Genomic DNA, 17,170 nt, shown 5'->3' with positions numbered 1-17,170 from the left:
CATAGGGTAAACTTAAAAGAAAAGCACATAAAAATGCATTTTCTCCTCATAGTATTTCTTCAGGAAGGAGAAGAAGTATTTAAAGTACAGCAGATGTGCTTCTGCTGTACAATGAAATGAAGCCTTTTATAACACCTGTTTAAATATTTTTACTTCAATACATATATTGCTGTAATTGGACAGCGGCATGTTGACCTCATGGTCTTCTTTCCCAGAGGAAAAGAAGCCCTATGCTAGTTTCAAATATTTAAATGTTTTACAAGATTATAATACGATGACACAATATTTCTTGGCTTATTGAGGGCACAACCAAAAACGCCTTAAAAAATGAAAGTTGTATGATTTGCATATTTCCCTGGTTTATCTGCTAGCAAATATCAGCTGAAGTATTTTGGGGAGATTTGTGTAATATGTTCTCAACAGAAGGATACTGTAACCTCACCTCTTCCAGAGAGGACAAAGCCTAGAATAAATCAGTCTCTCTGCCACAGTGAAATGAGATGGGTTAGTCAGAGGCAATGTGTGCCTGTACAGTGTACACCTCTCAAAACTCGAAAACCTTAGCTGAAAACCTAAAATCTACGTAAGTAAGCCTGAAAAAGATCAACAATAGCAGTGAATCAGCACTTTGCTTTTGTAAGTTTTCCTGGGATCATGCTGCAACAGAAAGAAATGTGTAGTATCTGTATCCCTAATCCACACTAATATCACCCTAGAAAATGTATTAGCTTGTGTAAAAGGCATAAACATAACAAAACTCTCCAAGCCTTTTAATTACATTGTTTAGAAACTGTTTTGGCAAAGCTGGGCTAACAAACTACTGCTATTTTGAGGGCCTAAATTACTAAGGAGTCCAAATGTACTTCTACAAACCTACAAACCTCTCTTCTGAGACCTCTGCTAAGGAGGTAAAGGAGAAGGATGGGCACATGTGCTTCTAAAAAATATCTAGGGCTGACAACAGTTTTTGATCAGCGCATGGTTCATAAATTGACCAATTTTAGTTCTCATGCTGGGGCTGTGCCACATAATCATTGCTGGGGACTATGACAACATGAGGGCTGTCAGATATTCTGAATATCCAGTAAGGGCTGGAAGCAGGCCAAGAGGGTCGCCTGAGGGCAGCAATATTGCTGGGCTGTACTGAGATCTAGCCCATAACCATCCTGCTGTGAAGTAAAAGGATCACAGGGTATCCTGGAGTGAACTGTCCCCAGAGATTCTCCTCCATCTTAGCCCTCTGAGGTAACCAGTAGGTTCATATTTATGGCTCTTAACTGGAGGAAATATTCACATGCAGTAAGGAAAGCTGGCCACTATTGGTGGTCACAAATGATGTGTATCTGAACAATATTAAAACTCCAAAGTCAAGCACTCAAAATCTAGGAAATGACTGGATTAAAATCATCCATGACCAACTTGTATATGTGTATTGAAGTTATTTATGATTGAATTCCCCTCCCTTTTTTTTTTTCACAAGGATGCTTCTCCAATGCGGTGAACAAATGGACTATGCTTCCCCAATGAACTTTGTGTTCTCTGTGCTGCTCATGACTTGTGTTCAATTTAACGCAGTCTGTTCAGACCCTATTGTGACCACAAGGTTAATGATACATTTATGAGCTTTTCTCTGCGCTCACCACTGTAGAATCAAGATACTTTTCAAATATTCCTTTCATAGCAGTGCTGAGAAATAAAGAGGTATAACTGTTATTCCCTCTTTTCAGATGGCTCGGTAGGATGGACTAGAGACTTGAGCTCCAGCCTCTGAGAGACATGCTGCGTGTATATACTCTCAGTGGAAAAAACAAAAACCTGCACAGATTTTCAGAAAGGACATCCTTTCAGATCTCAGGTCCCTGTTCAGAACAGAAACACAATAAAGGAGCTTAAAGAAAAGGTCATCAGAATGTTCACAATGGCAGAACAATGTATATGTCCTAAGCTGTTTGGGTGACTGAACAGCATTGGCTGAGGCTTTCTGATAGAAGATAGACCCCAAATATGGAAAAATTCAATTTAAGATCTTAAAATTTGACAAACTCATAAATGTCTTGAAAAGAGGGTCCAAATGTGAGACATGTAAAGCAATCTTAATTTTGTCACCAGTATGACCAACAGTAGCTCTGGTAGTACTGGCCACGGGAAGTCTGGCAGGTGAGGTCCCAGAATGCACCCTCCAGTCCCACTTCCTTTTACACCTCCCGTGTCTGGAATACTCCAACAATCGTACAATGAAGTTTAAGCTTTCTAGGAACAGTCATCTAGAACAAATGCATGGAATTTTGCTGTTCCACAGGGAACTGACTTTGCAGGCCTTGACTTGTGAACTACAATGCATTTCAAAATCCAGGCTGGGAATAATGAAAGATCTATTTCCCATACCAGTTTTATATCATTTTATTTGAACATGAGTCAGCAAAGCGCCCTTGTAGCACAGAAACCAAACAGCATTCTGGGCTGAGATAGTGAGAGTATGGCCAGTAGGTCGAGAGACGCGATTATTCTCCTCTACCCAGCACTGACGAGGCCACATCTGGAGTACCGAGTACAGTTCTGGGCTCCCCAGCACAAAACATAGACTTACATGGGAAAGTCCAGGAAAGGGTAATGAAGATGATTTAGGGACTAGACCATCGACATATGGGGAGAGGCTGAGAGAGCTGGGGCCCGTTAGCTGGGGAAGTGAAGACTCAGGGGGTATCTTATCAATACTTATATGTACTTGATGGGGGGTGGAAGCCAGATTCCTCCCACAGATGTCCAGAGACAGAACAAGAGACAACAGGCACAAATTGAAGTGTAGATAATTTCACTTGAACATTTGGGGAAGAAAAGAACTTACAGTAAGAGTGAGTAAATAATGGAACAAGTTAGATTGAATAGAAATAGAACAAGAACACAAAAATCAAAATGTCAAAAAATGTTAATATGGAATGAATCCCTGCCTTGTCAGGAGCAAGTTGTGGCTATAGGATGATAATACAAGCTGCCAGCAATTGTGCAATATTTTGTCACTTCTCTTTCCCTTTTCAGGAAGGCTTCCAAACGCCAGATCATTGATGAGACATTAGGTCAAGGGGGAGGTGCTTCCTCACTGCATTTCTTGGCTGCTCCTAGAAGCACAACTTCTTCTGCTTAGTGTCTAAGAGGTCTTTGTCTTCTGTCACTTCCCCAGGGATAACTGCATTTTTGATTTATCTGCATGGAATTTTCTAAATGAGATTCTTCTCTATGGTTCTTGAAAAATTCCGATCTTGTACAAATTTGGAGTCAATGAACTTCTGACCCAGCAATCTCTTTTCTTTCCAGTCTGATGCTCACCTCTTACCCTCTTTTTGTGCCAGCCTCTCATTTGCTTTTTTCTCAGCTTTTGTTTATCTACCCTTTCCATCTTTCCACTATGAAAGAAGCATTAGAAAAATGGGCACTTCAAGATAATTTAAAAGCTGTTGTCAGGCATGAACGTTGCTAATTTCAAGGGACAAGGGAGAATTTGAAACATGGAGTCAGAGAACACTGCAGACAACAGATCAACTCTGTAAAGATTTGCTGCATGTTGTACAGTCTCCACTGAAAGCTTTCAGATTCGTATAATGTTTCTCTAGAACCAATACGACTTATATGTGAAAAAACTCATGCTTCAAAATAAGTATTTATTGTTTTTATGCTACTGTCATGTCATTAATTTTTAATCCATCCAGGTCTCCAGTTGTTTTCACACACATGAGGTAGCACCTAATAATTGCTACTTGACTACAGGGCTACTATAGCTGGGTTTCCTATTACAGAACTCAACAGTCTGGTTTTTAACCAACAAATACCACCTGTCTGTGCCAGCCAGGGCAAAGCCCACAGCCACGGCAGTTTCCTTCCCCACTTACCAATTGGCTGACCTTTTTTTCTCAGCCAGAATACACTACCAGGGCTGCCTATGCTGTATTCAGCTCAGTCTTCAGCCATTTGGTCTGAATTGTTTGTGTGTACAAGCCTGCAAGCAAATTTATTGTAACGTGTACCTTCAAAGCTGTGAAAAGACTATAAACACGTATAATCTGAGGTGTACTGTGTCATTTTTACCACATAAATAAAGGATTAAATTTATCTTTCCTGTTTCATTTGTCTAGTGTCATTATTTGTTTTTTTTATGGGTGTGTGTTGGTGCCCCCAGCAGGCTCTCAGAAAAACTAAATCTGTAATCCTGTGAACCAAAGCTTGCAGAAAGAATGAACTTGTTTACTGTATCGTGATGAACAGAATAGCTGCATTGAATGTATATGAAGCTGCACAATGAATTCCTATATAAATGTGTTGTCATGCGCAAATGCGTGTCACATGATCTTTACCTTTAACAAACCATACTGCAGTGTACAAGTAAATATAAAACTCTGAATACTCTCATTAGAGTACTCCTACGATGCTAATTGCAATCCTGCCCTCAGAGTAGTGAAGAACACCTGTGTAAACAGGACGGTCTCAGACTTGTTGAATGTCCTTGACTTTCATTGAATGTATTTATGAAATTATTACTTGCACTGAAATAATTTGCAGGTTTTATCTGATTTCACTTTACAGGATTTGAGTCATAGTTGTCTATCTTCTGGATGGAAAGAATTTGCAGAAAACTAGAATTTGCAGAAAATAACTGAAAGACTTGTTTCTTTATTTGCTGCAGATCACAAGTCATTATTTAATATAATTACATGTCCCAGTTATATAGGACTCATTGACAAAGCTTTTTAGATGCGTTTATCTTATGATATTGTCCTGGTTTCAGCTGGGACAGAGTTAGCTCTTCTTTTAGCAGCAAGAAGAGCTCCATGTTTTGCTTTTAGTCTGAGACTTGCTCTGAGAAGAATGTTGATAGCTGCTAAAAAGAAGAGCTAACTCTGTCCCAGCTGAAACTCGGACAGGTATGGATAATATTTTACAGATCTCCATTTTACAAACAAGGAGTCAGTGAGACGGCTAGGGTTGCTCATTTATTTAAAAAAAAACAAAAAACAAAAACAAAAACAGGCACTGGGAGCTAGAGAGGGCAGGGTATTGAAATCACCTGTGAATCATAGGGCAGGAATTTTATTTGCCTGGAATCTGAGTACCATGTCCCTTTCCCCCTGAAAATCTCTTACTTCTAAGGAGAGGTGCAGTACTCACAGAAATAAAAGTCTCTACTACTGAGAGGTTGTTTCATGAATTATCCTGAGGGAGCTCAGGGAGACTGCAGTCAACTGATTTCATACCACACATCTCGTGAATAATAAGAAAATAGAGATAAATAGAAGAATCTTGACATTGCATCAGAGCTTTGTTTTTTAAGTACCTATACATCAATACAAAAACACAAATGACAAGAGAATTATAAATAGATATAATTGATTTCTGGAATTGATTGCTAGGAGAAATGAGGAACAGACTTTAGGAAAAATAAATTTCCTATAGTGATCAAGTAAGGTTGAAAATTAAATCTATTTGAATTCAGTCTGGAAAGATCAATATTATGAAAATAAGGGACTTAAGGAGGATTGCCTTCTACTCATTCAAAATTTTCTGCTGAGCTATCATCTATGAGGACATAGCAACCACAAGGATGTTTAATGGGGTACCTTGCTCCTAGGAATTCCCAGGCTTTCCCTCAAGACTCCACTTAGTCAAATGATGAAAACTAGTTATTTCATAATAACAAATCATGATAGCCTAATGGCTTCAACAGCAGCTGTAGCAAATTCAGAGGCAGGCCATGAACTAGAGCTCTTCCTGCCCAGAAGTATATCCATCTGTGTCTAGCAAAGAGAGATGAAACTAAGTTGTGAAGATAAAACTTGGCCTGAACAGTTAAAAATGTGTTCATCTGGCTCTGCAGCTAAGCAAAACCACCTTTCAGCCTTTGATGAAAATTCAGGTTTGTTGAAATACAGCAAAGCTGTCAAGGAAGGATAAAGGAATAAGGAATTACACATATAGACAATAAGAACTTCATTTGCCTTGGGTGAAAGAATGACTGAATAATTACAATCTAATCATTAATTCCATTAGCCATCTTAAATATGTTCCAGAGAAAGCGAGACATTTGAGCTGATGGTGCAGAGTGTATAAGGTACAGTGGAGTTTCTAACACATGCTGTTGTGTTATAAATGAAGACTTGTAGGGTCAGGTCAGACGCAGAGGCAGCACAGCTGCTTTCAGGCAGAGGCAGCACAGCTGCTTTCAGGCAGTGGGGAGCTGAAATATAAATATCTGTCGGGCCCTTGTGAGTATGTGGAGAGATAGCCTAGGATTCCATGAACTCCATTCCTATGACTGGTCATAAAGCCAGACCCTCTTGACCACATCTGTGATTCACTGCAGTTGAGCAGTTTGATTTGGGTCCATAAAGAAGCACTGACATGTCTGTCCTGTACTCGCAACGTAAGGAGCATGATGGCAGGCTGCGTTGGTCTAGTGCGGCACTAAGTTCTACTGCCTCCTGAATGTTCTACTGAAAAGGGACACAGTATGGTCTGAGTCCCATTCTGCCTCATATCTTTGGCAACTGCAAAGTATTTTCCTAATATTTATTGTCTTGAAATTCCTTATGTTGTCCTGAGTTGTGCATACAAAGTTGTGTTTAAACCCAGTATGTTGATGTATCTGCAGATCTAAACATTAATAAATTAAAAGAACATTTATGTAAAGCATTGCATCTTCAAAGAACTATACTTCATCAGCTAATTAATCTTTACAATACCCTTGTGACTAAGTTAGAACTTGCTGTTTATTTATTTCAATTAGTGTTCTTTTTCCTGTGAAATAAGATTCTGAGATTCTGCCTTCCATTCCCAGCCCAGCTATCTAGGTCTTGACATAACTGGGGAAGTGGATTAAACAGAATAGTCCCATTTATGCCTTTCCCTGCTCATCTAGTTTTGTAAGACTGGAAGAATTTGACAAAAATCCTATGGAGAAAACCCCTATTCAAAAGAAAGCAGTTAACAAAAAATGAGTATGCATACCCGTAATGTTGTCAACATTAATAATTTGAAGTATATTTCTTACTGTGTGGTTTCTCTGAATCTTTTTGGAATTAATCTCAGCATTTGGGCTCAGATTTCAGGTGTGCAAATCAAATGGCCATCTGTTCAAAATGCAACTCCACAAAAAGGCTTTGATATTGGTCATCAAACAGAAAAATGTTTATAGCACTTCTGTGCAACATGCTGCTAAACCTGTGCCAAGTAATAATACAAAAGGTGATTGCTGCATCGTGTTTTCTTAATGAGAAATGCTATCACAGACTCATTGAAATTCATGCTATGAATCTGAGAGTATTCTATTTCAAGGAGTATAAACTAGTACAATCCTCCCCGTGTTGGCCCTTACTATGATAGGGACAATACTTTTATTTTACATTCATTAGGAAGGACAATGTCAAAGAAGGATGGGTAAAATTATGCAGAATGCAACACTATATGTAGTGAATAAGCAATTCTCTACTGTTTGGAAAACCTGCAGAGCTAGTAAGGCATACATAACTGAGACCTTTTCCATAATATCACAGCAGAGCTATGAATGAGAAGTGTGGTGGAAGGGTTTCCTGAATGATGAAGGGAAAGTCTTGTGGTGCCGTGGAATTTCTGAAGAAGGTGCTTCGAAGGGAACTAGGGAGTTGTCCTAAATCAGCGACCAGGACAGCAGCAAGAAAGGGATACAACAGGGAACAATGCAGGAAGTTAATTTGGGAAGGAAGCCCTTACTTGTTCTAAAAAAGCCTTTGCTATGTCATTACATGTTGGGTTTAAAGATTAGCATTGGAGAGGAGAATCAATATGTTGCTTGTAGGCTTTACAGGACAGTTTTATTAATATATGCATTGGTTTTAAGTTTGTATATCATCACATCTTTGGCAGTCCTCACAGTATATAAACCCCAAAAGAACTCATATGCAGGTTTCTCTGGCTTTATTCTACTGTATCCTGAATACTCCTTTGAAGTCAGTAGGTGTTGTGTATGTACAACTGACAATACATTTTAGTTCCCACAACCCTAACCACGCTGAACGTGTCACTGCTGGATTCTAAACATGCATCATAGTTCTGTCAGTCTCAATTTTACTTCCAGGACTTCCAAGAGATATGTAAGTTTAAACTCTTGTTTGAAGTAGAATTTATGCGCTCATTCTGGACTTATGCTAATTAACTTGGCTTCCATATAGCAACACAAAACATATTTAAAATCAGCTTAAGCAACTAACTTGAGATTCCTCTAGAGAAGGGAAATCTTAAACATTTTAAAGCTGCTGGAGCTGGCTTTATCTTACCTTGTCTCACAGTTGTACTTTAGGGACAAAGGATTGTAGCCAATGCCTTGTGCTATCAAATAGATTCAGCACGATCAGCCTGAATTAGAAGAGTCCTGAGGCTGAGCAATACTTCAGCAGATACAGGAATCAGAGGAGTATCTTGGTGGCTGGAAGCCAGCTGTTTCCCCTAGGTACTCTCTTGAACACAGATGGCCAGAACTGAGGACTGAGCTGCTGGGGTTTTGTGTGAGTCATATTAACCTATACTAATTAAATTGCTTTAGTTTGCTAGCCACTGTGATGCCAGTGGTCAGGTTATAGATTTTGTGTCCACTAATTCCTCACTGTATCTTAACTGTAATTTCATTAGTATGGAGTATAATACATAGCATCCAAAACTTCTGTAGAAGACAGGGTAACCCCTTCTGCTTTTTGTTTTAACAGTACTATTGCAGTTGCTTGAAACTTCTTAAAGTTCTTGATATAATCAGTGGAGTAAAGAGGTTTCCACAGTAGCCCTCTTTTGTACCCTATTACTGTGTAACACACACCTTAACAACTACATTTAGTAATTTTTTTTCAAGCTCTAACAACTCTCATTTAGTCTTTTGATTCAAGTTGTTCATAGCAGGTTTCTGTTGAGGGGGATTTATTTTTTTCCGGAAGATTTCAGCACGAGATCTTTGGCCATATTTAAGTAAAAAAGTGAAGGAACAAGTATTTGTACTGGCAAGAGAAAGCAAAGAAATAGTCAAGGTATGAAATTCAACATGATCTGCCTTATGTTCCATGATATAAACAACAGTTTAGATCCTACACTTTCTGACTTTTAGTCTTACTGGCACAGGATAACTTGAAGGCTGGCTGATTTCAGGTTTTCTGTGGCTTAAGATCTTCTGCATGGCCCTTTGTAAACTGTGGAAAGTTAAAAGCCCAGTTGATCTGTCACACACCTCAGCTGGCAAACCTCCATTTCCCAGCAGCACTCCCCCTTGAAAGCAGCTGCCATCCCAAATTTTTGGCTGCACAATCAAGTCTCACAAATCAGACTGTAAAAAGTCTCATTAGCCTTCTGTTCAACAGGGAGAAATTAAATCTGAAACGTTATTGTGGAGTTCCACAAATGTTGGAAAAGAAGGACATGTTTCTGAGAAAGGTATTTTCACACCACCAGTCATTTTGATGATGCATAATCTGTTATGTTTTCTCAAGTGGAACTTCGCAAAAGGTGTAGTAAAACACATGGAGATATAGGGGAGACTGAGCATAAGTATATTTTCGGCCATTAGCAATCCTGGGTCTCAAATACCTTTTGGTATCATCTCTTTTTCATACAAAAGTGTAGCTTAGAAGAGTAATGAGGAATGGGCACTACAAGGAACTAAAAGGAGATACGGTCCTTATAATAATGAAGTGTGGTTCAGCATTTTCCTTCTAGCATATGCTTTTACTCGCAGGTGAATGAGCACTTAAAATCATAGAATCATAGAATGGTTTGGGTTGGAAGGGATCTCAAGGATCATCTAGTTCCAACTCCCCTGCCATGGGCAGAGAAATCCTCCACTACACCAGGTTGCCCAAAGCCTCATCCAACCTGACCTTGAACACTTCCAGGGATGGGGCATCTACAACTTCTCTGGGCAACCTGTTCCATTGCCTCACCACCCTTTGAGTGAAAAATTTCTTCCTTATATCCAATCTAAATCTCCCCTCTTTCAGTTTAAAGCCATTGCCCCTTGTCCTATAACTACATGCCCTTGTAAAAAGTCCCTCTCCACTTGACCCCATTAACATAAGGCCAGTACTCTCAAATGATATGTTTCCTAGGCTTGTTATGGTCTGAATTCTTAAGAGTCACAGGATAATCTGCATACTATTTGACTTGTTGTGTGAGATATATACTACTTATTTGGTACCTTTTATTTCAGCAGAACATGCACTGAGCTAGGGTTCAGGATTTTCGATTTCAGTAGACAGGAGCTCCTGACATTTCTGTGCAGTTTAGAGTGTCCTTTGGTTGACACAGGCTGATACCTGAACCAACCAAATATTTATTCCCTGCTTCCTAAGTTTTTCTGAGAAGTTTCATTCATGTCTTAATCAGAAACGTACATGATTACTCTATAATCCAACTGCCAGAGGTATATTTTGGCTGTCTTGCTCTAACTGCTCTGTAATTAAGACACTTCTGAATGGGATATATCCAGGGTTTCTAGTCCAGTCTGGGCTTGCCTAGTTTGCACAATCCACAAAGCATTAAACTCTCGTTTAATTGTTACTCCACAAAAAGGTACAACTCCCAGCAGTTTCTGCCCACAGCCAGGCGCTTCAGCAACATTCCCTTCAGCCTACAGGCACTGCATTCCTTGGAATCAAAAGCATTGGTAACTGCAGAGGGCTGTCCCACGGCAGATAGGCTGCTTGGTCAAGGGTAGGTTCATGAGCACCAACAAAGTTTTTCACAATTTGCACACCAGGAGAGCGCTCCAAAGGTCTTGTCTTTTCAAGCTCAGCCTGTTTTCTCCGAGCCATCTGCTTACCGAGGAAATACCCCTTCTTGCTACCTTTTATGGAGGCCTAGCCTGGCCTCTAGTGGTTGGGCCATTAAAACACTATTTGGAGGGGAGAGGACGGAGGTGGCTTGAGAGTGAACACTAAACAGTCGCGGCACGGTGGTTTTTGCTGACTGAGCTATGCTGTTGCTATGTACAAAACTGCTGGTACTGGTATGCGTAATGCTGTTTGTGTCAGTGAAACAGCCCATGAGGAAAGACAGGGTCCTTCAGCTAGGAGGGATTTTTGGGCTCCTTCTCAGGCCTGATGCCAGTTAAGAGGAAAGAGCATATACTGCAGCTTAAACTGGGTTGAGGAGAAGAAGGGCAGTAAGGGCTGCCTTGTGTGATTGCTCTGGAAGGAAAACTGTAATTATGTGGAATAATGTGATGAATGTTTTATAATGGAAGTACGAAATTAGTGAGCTTTATTGATTCATCTGTAATGGACATATTATGCTATAAATCATTAATTTGAGAATTAGTTTCTTACATTTGAAGCTCTTGTTCTGTTGGTTCCCAAACACTCACATATTGAGGAATGAATAGCATCGATTGTCCTCAAGCAGATTGATTGCTTAGATGCAAGAATTTCTGATTTTTTTCCCCCATGGACTATAGCAAAGGAAGAGCTGCGGCTTTGATCTCACCGACTGGCAGCCTCTTCTGTTCCTCTGGCATGCACTTTAATTTTTTTAACACAAAATGAAAGAATTGGCTTTTGTGGCATTCTCCTCTGCTATGCCAATTTCTTAGCTGTATCCTTTTAGCAAAAGGGACTTTTAGTTATATTTTCTTAGATTTTTCATCATACTGTTCTGTATCCTGATGTTAACATTTATTTCTGTTAAAGTGCTGAAGAAGCTGTGGCAGCAATGAGGCTGTTAAAAGGTAGATGTGAAATGTGAAGTAGCATACTATGTACATAAGAAAATTACACTTGGTACAGTGAAAGAGGTTAGAACAGAGGACAGAGAAGATAGCCCATGGAGAACTGTAAAAAGCACTGGCAGATTATCAGCATCTGAATTAATCATTTGTGTCCACATCGTAAAGCAGAGAGGAGTTATAAGACTGAAGGAAGGTACAGTTTGAATTTTACTTTGCTATCATCTACATGTAATCCCAAACATCCTGGTGAGATTTGTGTAGCTTCTTACCGTTCTCCCACTCTACTCAAGGCAGGTTGTGTTGACTGTAAGCTGAAGCTTACGGTTATACACAGATTACTTGGGAAGATATTATCTAGATCCTGAAATATTTTGTAGAAAATATTTCACATAGAATTTTGCAAAACAGAGAGACTTGCTGCTCTGCATTCCTTCCTCTGCTCATCACATTTTTAATCATGTATGCATAAGCATCCTTAAAAAACCTGCATCTAGCAGGCCATGTTATCACAACAGAAGGGCGTGGACAGTTTCACTGCACACTAGACTCACCTTTCTCATGCTGTGTATTGAATTCTTTCCAGTTGTTAAATACTGTTCAGAGGCTGTACTGCCCAGCTCATTTTTCACCTAGAAGAAACCAGAGCTCTTAGGACACAGTTTCATGGGAGGTGACAGGATGATCAGCTGTCTGGAGAAAGGCTTCAGAAAAATTTGTGGACTGCACCTTCCCCTCAGCTACTGTGGGTTTACTACAGGGGGACTGACACACAGGGCTCCGCAGAGCTGCTAAAATACTCCTGAGATGCTTATTACCATTAAAAAGCTTTTATTTCCCCTCTACCCCCAACCCCTGTCAAGGACATCTCTGGTGAAGCAAGGGCAGGGACCAGTAAGCCAGGCTCAAGTGCGCGTAATGAGGAGCTCAGGAAAGCCGGGGGAGGACGACAACACCTTCCAGGAGGGGAGCAACTCCTTTCCAGCCTGGTCATACTTCCCTACCCCAGACCAAGGGCTCCTCGCCTGGCGGCCGCCCCCTCCCCGAGCCGCTACCGGCAGGAACCGCTACCGGCTGCGGGTCGGCAGGGCCGGGTGCTCCTGCCGGGCAGCCGCGGCGGCGCCAGGGCAGAGCCCAGCCGCGGGCCGAGGCGGGAGGGCCGGCGCGGGCCGGCCGCCCCCGAACCCCCGCGCACAGCTGCCTGCGGCGGGCCGGGCGCGCTGCCGCGGGGCCTGGGCGAGCCCATCGCGCCGTGCGCGGAGGGAGGGAGCGAGGAAGGACGGACCGACCGACCGACCGGCGGGCGGGGGGAGCCGCCGCCAACCGGGTGCGCGGCGACCTGATCCTTGTCCAACATGGTCGCCGCTCACACCTCCCATTCCTCATCCTCCGGCGAGTGGATCGCTTGTCTGGATAAAAGGTATCGGCATCTTCACAGAAGCGGCTGCAGAGGGGATGCTGCGTGCGTGTAACCTGCCCCCCTCTGCACGCGTGCATGCATGCATGTATGTACATATGTCTGTGTGTGTGTGTGCTGACACCCCCCCCGCTCCCCATCAGATCCTGCCTTACATAAGGAGCGTGCAGGTGGGAAGCAAAATGCCCGGACGAAGCAGAGCAGGGGCGGTGGGGCAGGATGAGAGGCTCGAAATGCTCCCGGCAGCGGAGGGGACGGGCAGTCCCCACCGGGGACAGCTGCTCTCTGCCGGGCTCTGCTGCCCGGAGAACGCCGCACGTGGTGGAGGAGGGTCAGCTCCAGGGCGGGGAGAGGGCGTCGCGGCCCGGGGGCCTGCGGTTGCCGCGCGGGGTCCCGCCGTGCCGTGCCGTGCCGTGCCGTGCCGTGCCGGCCATGGCAGACCTGCTGCCCGCGGCGTTGGCGCCTCAGCCTGCGCTCCACCTCGCCTCACAGCCGCTCCCCTCAGCGCACCGGCCCCGGCCTCGCCTCCCCTCAGCACAGCGCCTCCCGGCTCGGCTCACCTCGGCACACCGCTCCCCGCCGCTTTGCGGCCCCCGGCCCAGCCGCCTGACCGGGCGGGCGGGAAGGGGCAGACCCTCGCCTCAGCGTGCCCCGTGGCGCAAGCAGGTGCAGCACTAATGGCCGGAGGGGAGAAAAAAATGTCCGCCCCGAAAGGGTCAGCCGAAGGTGGCGGCAGCCTCTGCTCGCCGCTGCGGCGGCCCGGGGCGAGGGCCTGCGGTTGTGCCCTGGGCTGGAGGGAGCGTTTGTGGCGGTCAGGTGTGGGTGGGCGGACAGCACTGCGCGGGTGCGAGTTACGGGTGGCTGGCGTGTGCTCAGAGGTGGCATGCTCACGTCTGAAAATACAGGCAGATTATTTAATTATTAAAAACAAATAATTATTTGAAGTGTTTTCTCTGGGTGTTGCAGCAGAGAGTGAGCCTCACAGTGTCGAGTTGCGTGGTGGGTGGTTTGGACGTCCTTTGGTGTGTTCCTGCCTTCAGCACGCTGGATTAGTTCAGAAGTGAAGTCATTTGATTTCTGAACGCTCGCTGTGTCTCCTGTAGTCTAGGATACAGTTAACAATAATTAACGAAATAATAGTTAACAAGTAGTTAACAAAAATTGAGACCATAAATATGCTATACGGTTCAAATAAAGCTATCAGAGAGGATTCACTGACGTGGCGTGTAGTGGTTTACTGAGCATCATTAGCCAGCTTTTGACAGTTCGTTCACGCCATTTGGGGCTGTGCTGTGGAGAGAAGCCTTTGTGCGCACAGAAGGAGCCTTCCCCTTCTCATCATTTCTGCCATTTCCTCCTGCTGTTGTAGGACTGCACCTCTGATTAAGTTTTCCTTAACAGTCCGGGCAGCAAACTCTAAGAAGCCAATGAAACTTTTGGTCTAGACACCTACCACGAATACTGATCCTCTCTGTAACATGTGACTTAAGACGGACCTCTTAGATGTTAAATAGTGTATATAAATGTCGAAAATACTCTAAATGTAAAAACAAACAGAACAGGTGGTGCTATATAAACAACAAAGTGAAACAGAGGGCCCCAGTACTTTTAAATAGGTGATCCTGTCACTTCTCAGGTTTCCTAAATGCAATAAATTGTGAGATCTAGATTGTGAACTAAAATTCAGGGGTTCGTGCTAATGAGGTGCATAGCCTTGGGGAGTGCGTGATGTTTTTAGGAAACACATGTAAGCCATTTCAGTTAGAAATCTCTCTGCCATTATATTAAAATTAATATGCTGACCATTTTTATAATGGGGGAATTTCATTAGAGCTGTTAAGATGAGACTTTTTCTTCCCTCTTTGTTACTTGGCGTAAGCTAGTAGCACCAATTTGTTGAGTGGAAAGAATCAGTTCTAGGTGCCCTGAAGGATTATATATTACTATCTTTCTTTTCCAGGAGGCAATCTGGATGTAGATAAATCCAGGACATGAGAGATTGTAGGTTTTTTCCTGTTCTCTGCCATGCTTTGCTTTGTAATCATAGGAAATACACTTAGGTGTTTTGTTCTGTTTTTTCTATTTAAAAAATGCAGTTAAAACTGTGTTGGAAAAGTACTATATGAACCTAAGTACTATTAGATAAAGCATTTTGAATTGATTTGTACATTTATGTTTTTAGAGTGTATTTCTTTTCTATAGATGGTCTATCTATATTCGTTTGAATTATTATGTAATTTCTCTGTATTTTAAGCCTTTTAAAAAACCTTATGGCATTTTCTAACCTAGGTATGGATTCTGTAAATATAGGATCATTTAATGAGTCAATTATCTGTAGGATACGATGGTTTTTTAATTAAATAATAAAGGTAGTTTTAATACATTTTAGTTAATGAATATATTTATATTTTCAGGAGGAAGACTTCTAAAACTGGTAGGCATTACAGTTGTAGGTAAGCCTCAGCGAAGATAATTAAAATGGCATGTAATATGGATTATCCAACTTCATTCTTTAAGAAAAGGAGAATTAAACTCTAAATGGAAACAACAAAATACTTCATGTGGAGAAATTATGTATTTTTTATATGGTCTTTTTTTTTAACCCCAAGTCACATATGAAACTAGAACTACTAACATCTAAAGTGAGAACACATATAAAAATGAAGAACCACCAAAAGGAGAGGCGTTACTACTGTGTAGGGTACTGTGGGCTAGGACCATCAATGCTTCGACGATACATGTTCTGTGTGTGGTTACTAACCACAAAAGCCAAAGATCAGCACTTAATCCAATACTCAGGACAGTATTTATATATAAAGTCACACGTGCAAAGGTAAGGAAAAGCAGAAACAGAAAAGTTCAGAACATTGTGTTCTGTCAGGAATATTTTATTTTTGCAGGGGAGAGAGAGGGTCAGCAGTGAGCAACTGTACATCCTTGTTGTGCCTGGAGATGTAAATAATTTTTCTGTTAAGGAAGCCAGTCCTTTTATCTTTGAAATAAATAGTTGCCTTACCACTGATTTCCTAGGGAGCAGAAGCATGCCTACCATCTTAGCATTTTTCTGTGTATCTGATCTGGACATGGTTAAAAGAAAGTTGCTGATTTATGCAAGTGTGTATAATTAGCTTAGGAACAATGTCTCCTCTACTCTCATGGTTTCTTTCACACGAAAGACTATCTAACTAGGAAATTTCCGTGTTGACATATCTTTACTGAGTGGTAGACCAAGTATTTTTTATATGACTGTTATTTCTCTAAACCTGATCACAGTTGTGAATTCAGGGAAGTGTTTTAATTGGGTTCAAATACAAACTTTTTAATGATGTACAGCATTCACAGCAGTCAGAAGTCCTAGGATTTCATACCTGCCTATGGCGTCTTGTGTTTTTCTCTATATTAAATGCAACCTTCAGTGCCTTAGCACACTGGAGGAGCAGATCACAGAGCGAAGCATGTAACTTATTGTGCTAAGAATCTTATGCTCTTTGCTCAGCTATTTATAAATTATTTAAGTATGAATGGGTGCTTCAAGGACGTATTGTACATACTGACCTTTCATGTCCTTGTCATCCTTGTTAGACTTTTGACTTCCATCATTTACATCTAACAAACCCAAAGTAACACATACAGGATGATATCCCAGATCTGTACGTTCAGCCAAGCTCCCATAGATTTGAGTGCAAATCAGACTGAAGGTATGTAACAGCAACATATTTGAATCAGGATTTGTTTTTTAGTTCATTATAACATATAATTGAGATGTAAGTTATTTATAAATGCTTAGTAGTCAACAGATCTCTTGTGAATATACAGATAGCCCAGAACGAAGAACTGATATTCTGAAAGAGTTGTAAAAGAAATATGGAAAATGCTAGTCATCCTCTATAACCTATAATTATGTCAAAGATAATGGGATATAGATTTATAATCAGGCAATATGGGAATATTTTAGAATTGCTTTATGATGCCATTTTATTTACTTTTTAAATATATATTTATACAGTTAGTAAAACATACACCGACTTTTAAAT

At 41.6% G+C, this 17,170-nt stretch overlaps 1 protein-coding gene across 2 annotated transcripts in view; it reads left to right on the top strand.

Moving 5' to 3' along the window:
• Positions 1–13,074: 13,074 nt before the first annotated feature.
• The window catches only part of RAPGEF4 (Rap guanine nucleotide exchange factor 4), a 157,223-nt gene continuing 153,127 nt past the window's right edge, over positions 13,075–17,170 (top strand). For both annotated transcript variants that reach the window (XM_086616120.1, XM_086616119.1), the window contains exon 1: positions 13,075–13,139. In XM_086616120.1, coding sequence (XP_086472246.1) covers positions 13,075–13,139 — 65 coding nt within the window. The remainder of the gene's footprint in view (positions 13,140–17,170) is intronic.

Source organism: Tauraco erythrolophus, chromosome 8 (assembly GCF_009769465.1).
Source record: "Tauraco erythrolophus isolate bTauEry1 chromosome 8, bTauEry1.pri, whole genome shotgun sequence".
In the NCBI taxonomy this organism is placed as follows: domain Eukaryota; kingdom Metazoa; phylum Chordata; class Aves; order Musophagiformes; family Musophagidae; genus Tauraco; species Tauraco erythrolophus.
Note: the sequence above shows the minus strand (reverse complement) of the source record. Positions and strands in the feature narration are given on the sequence as shown.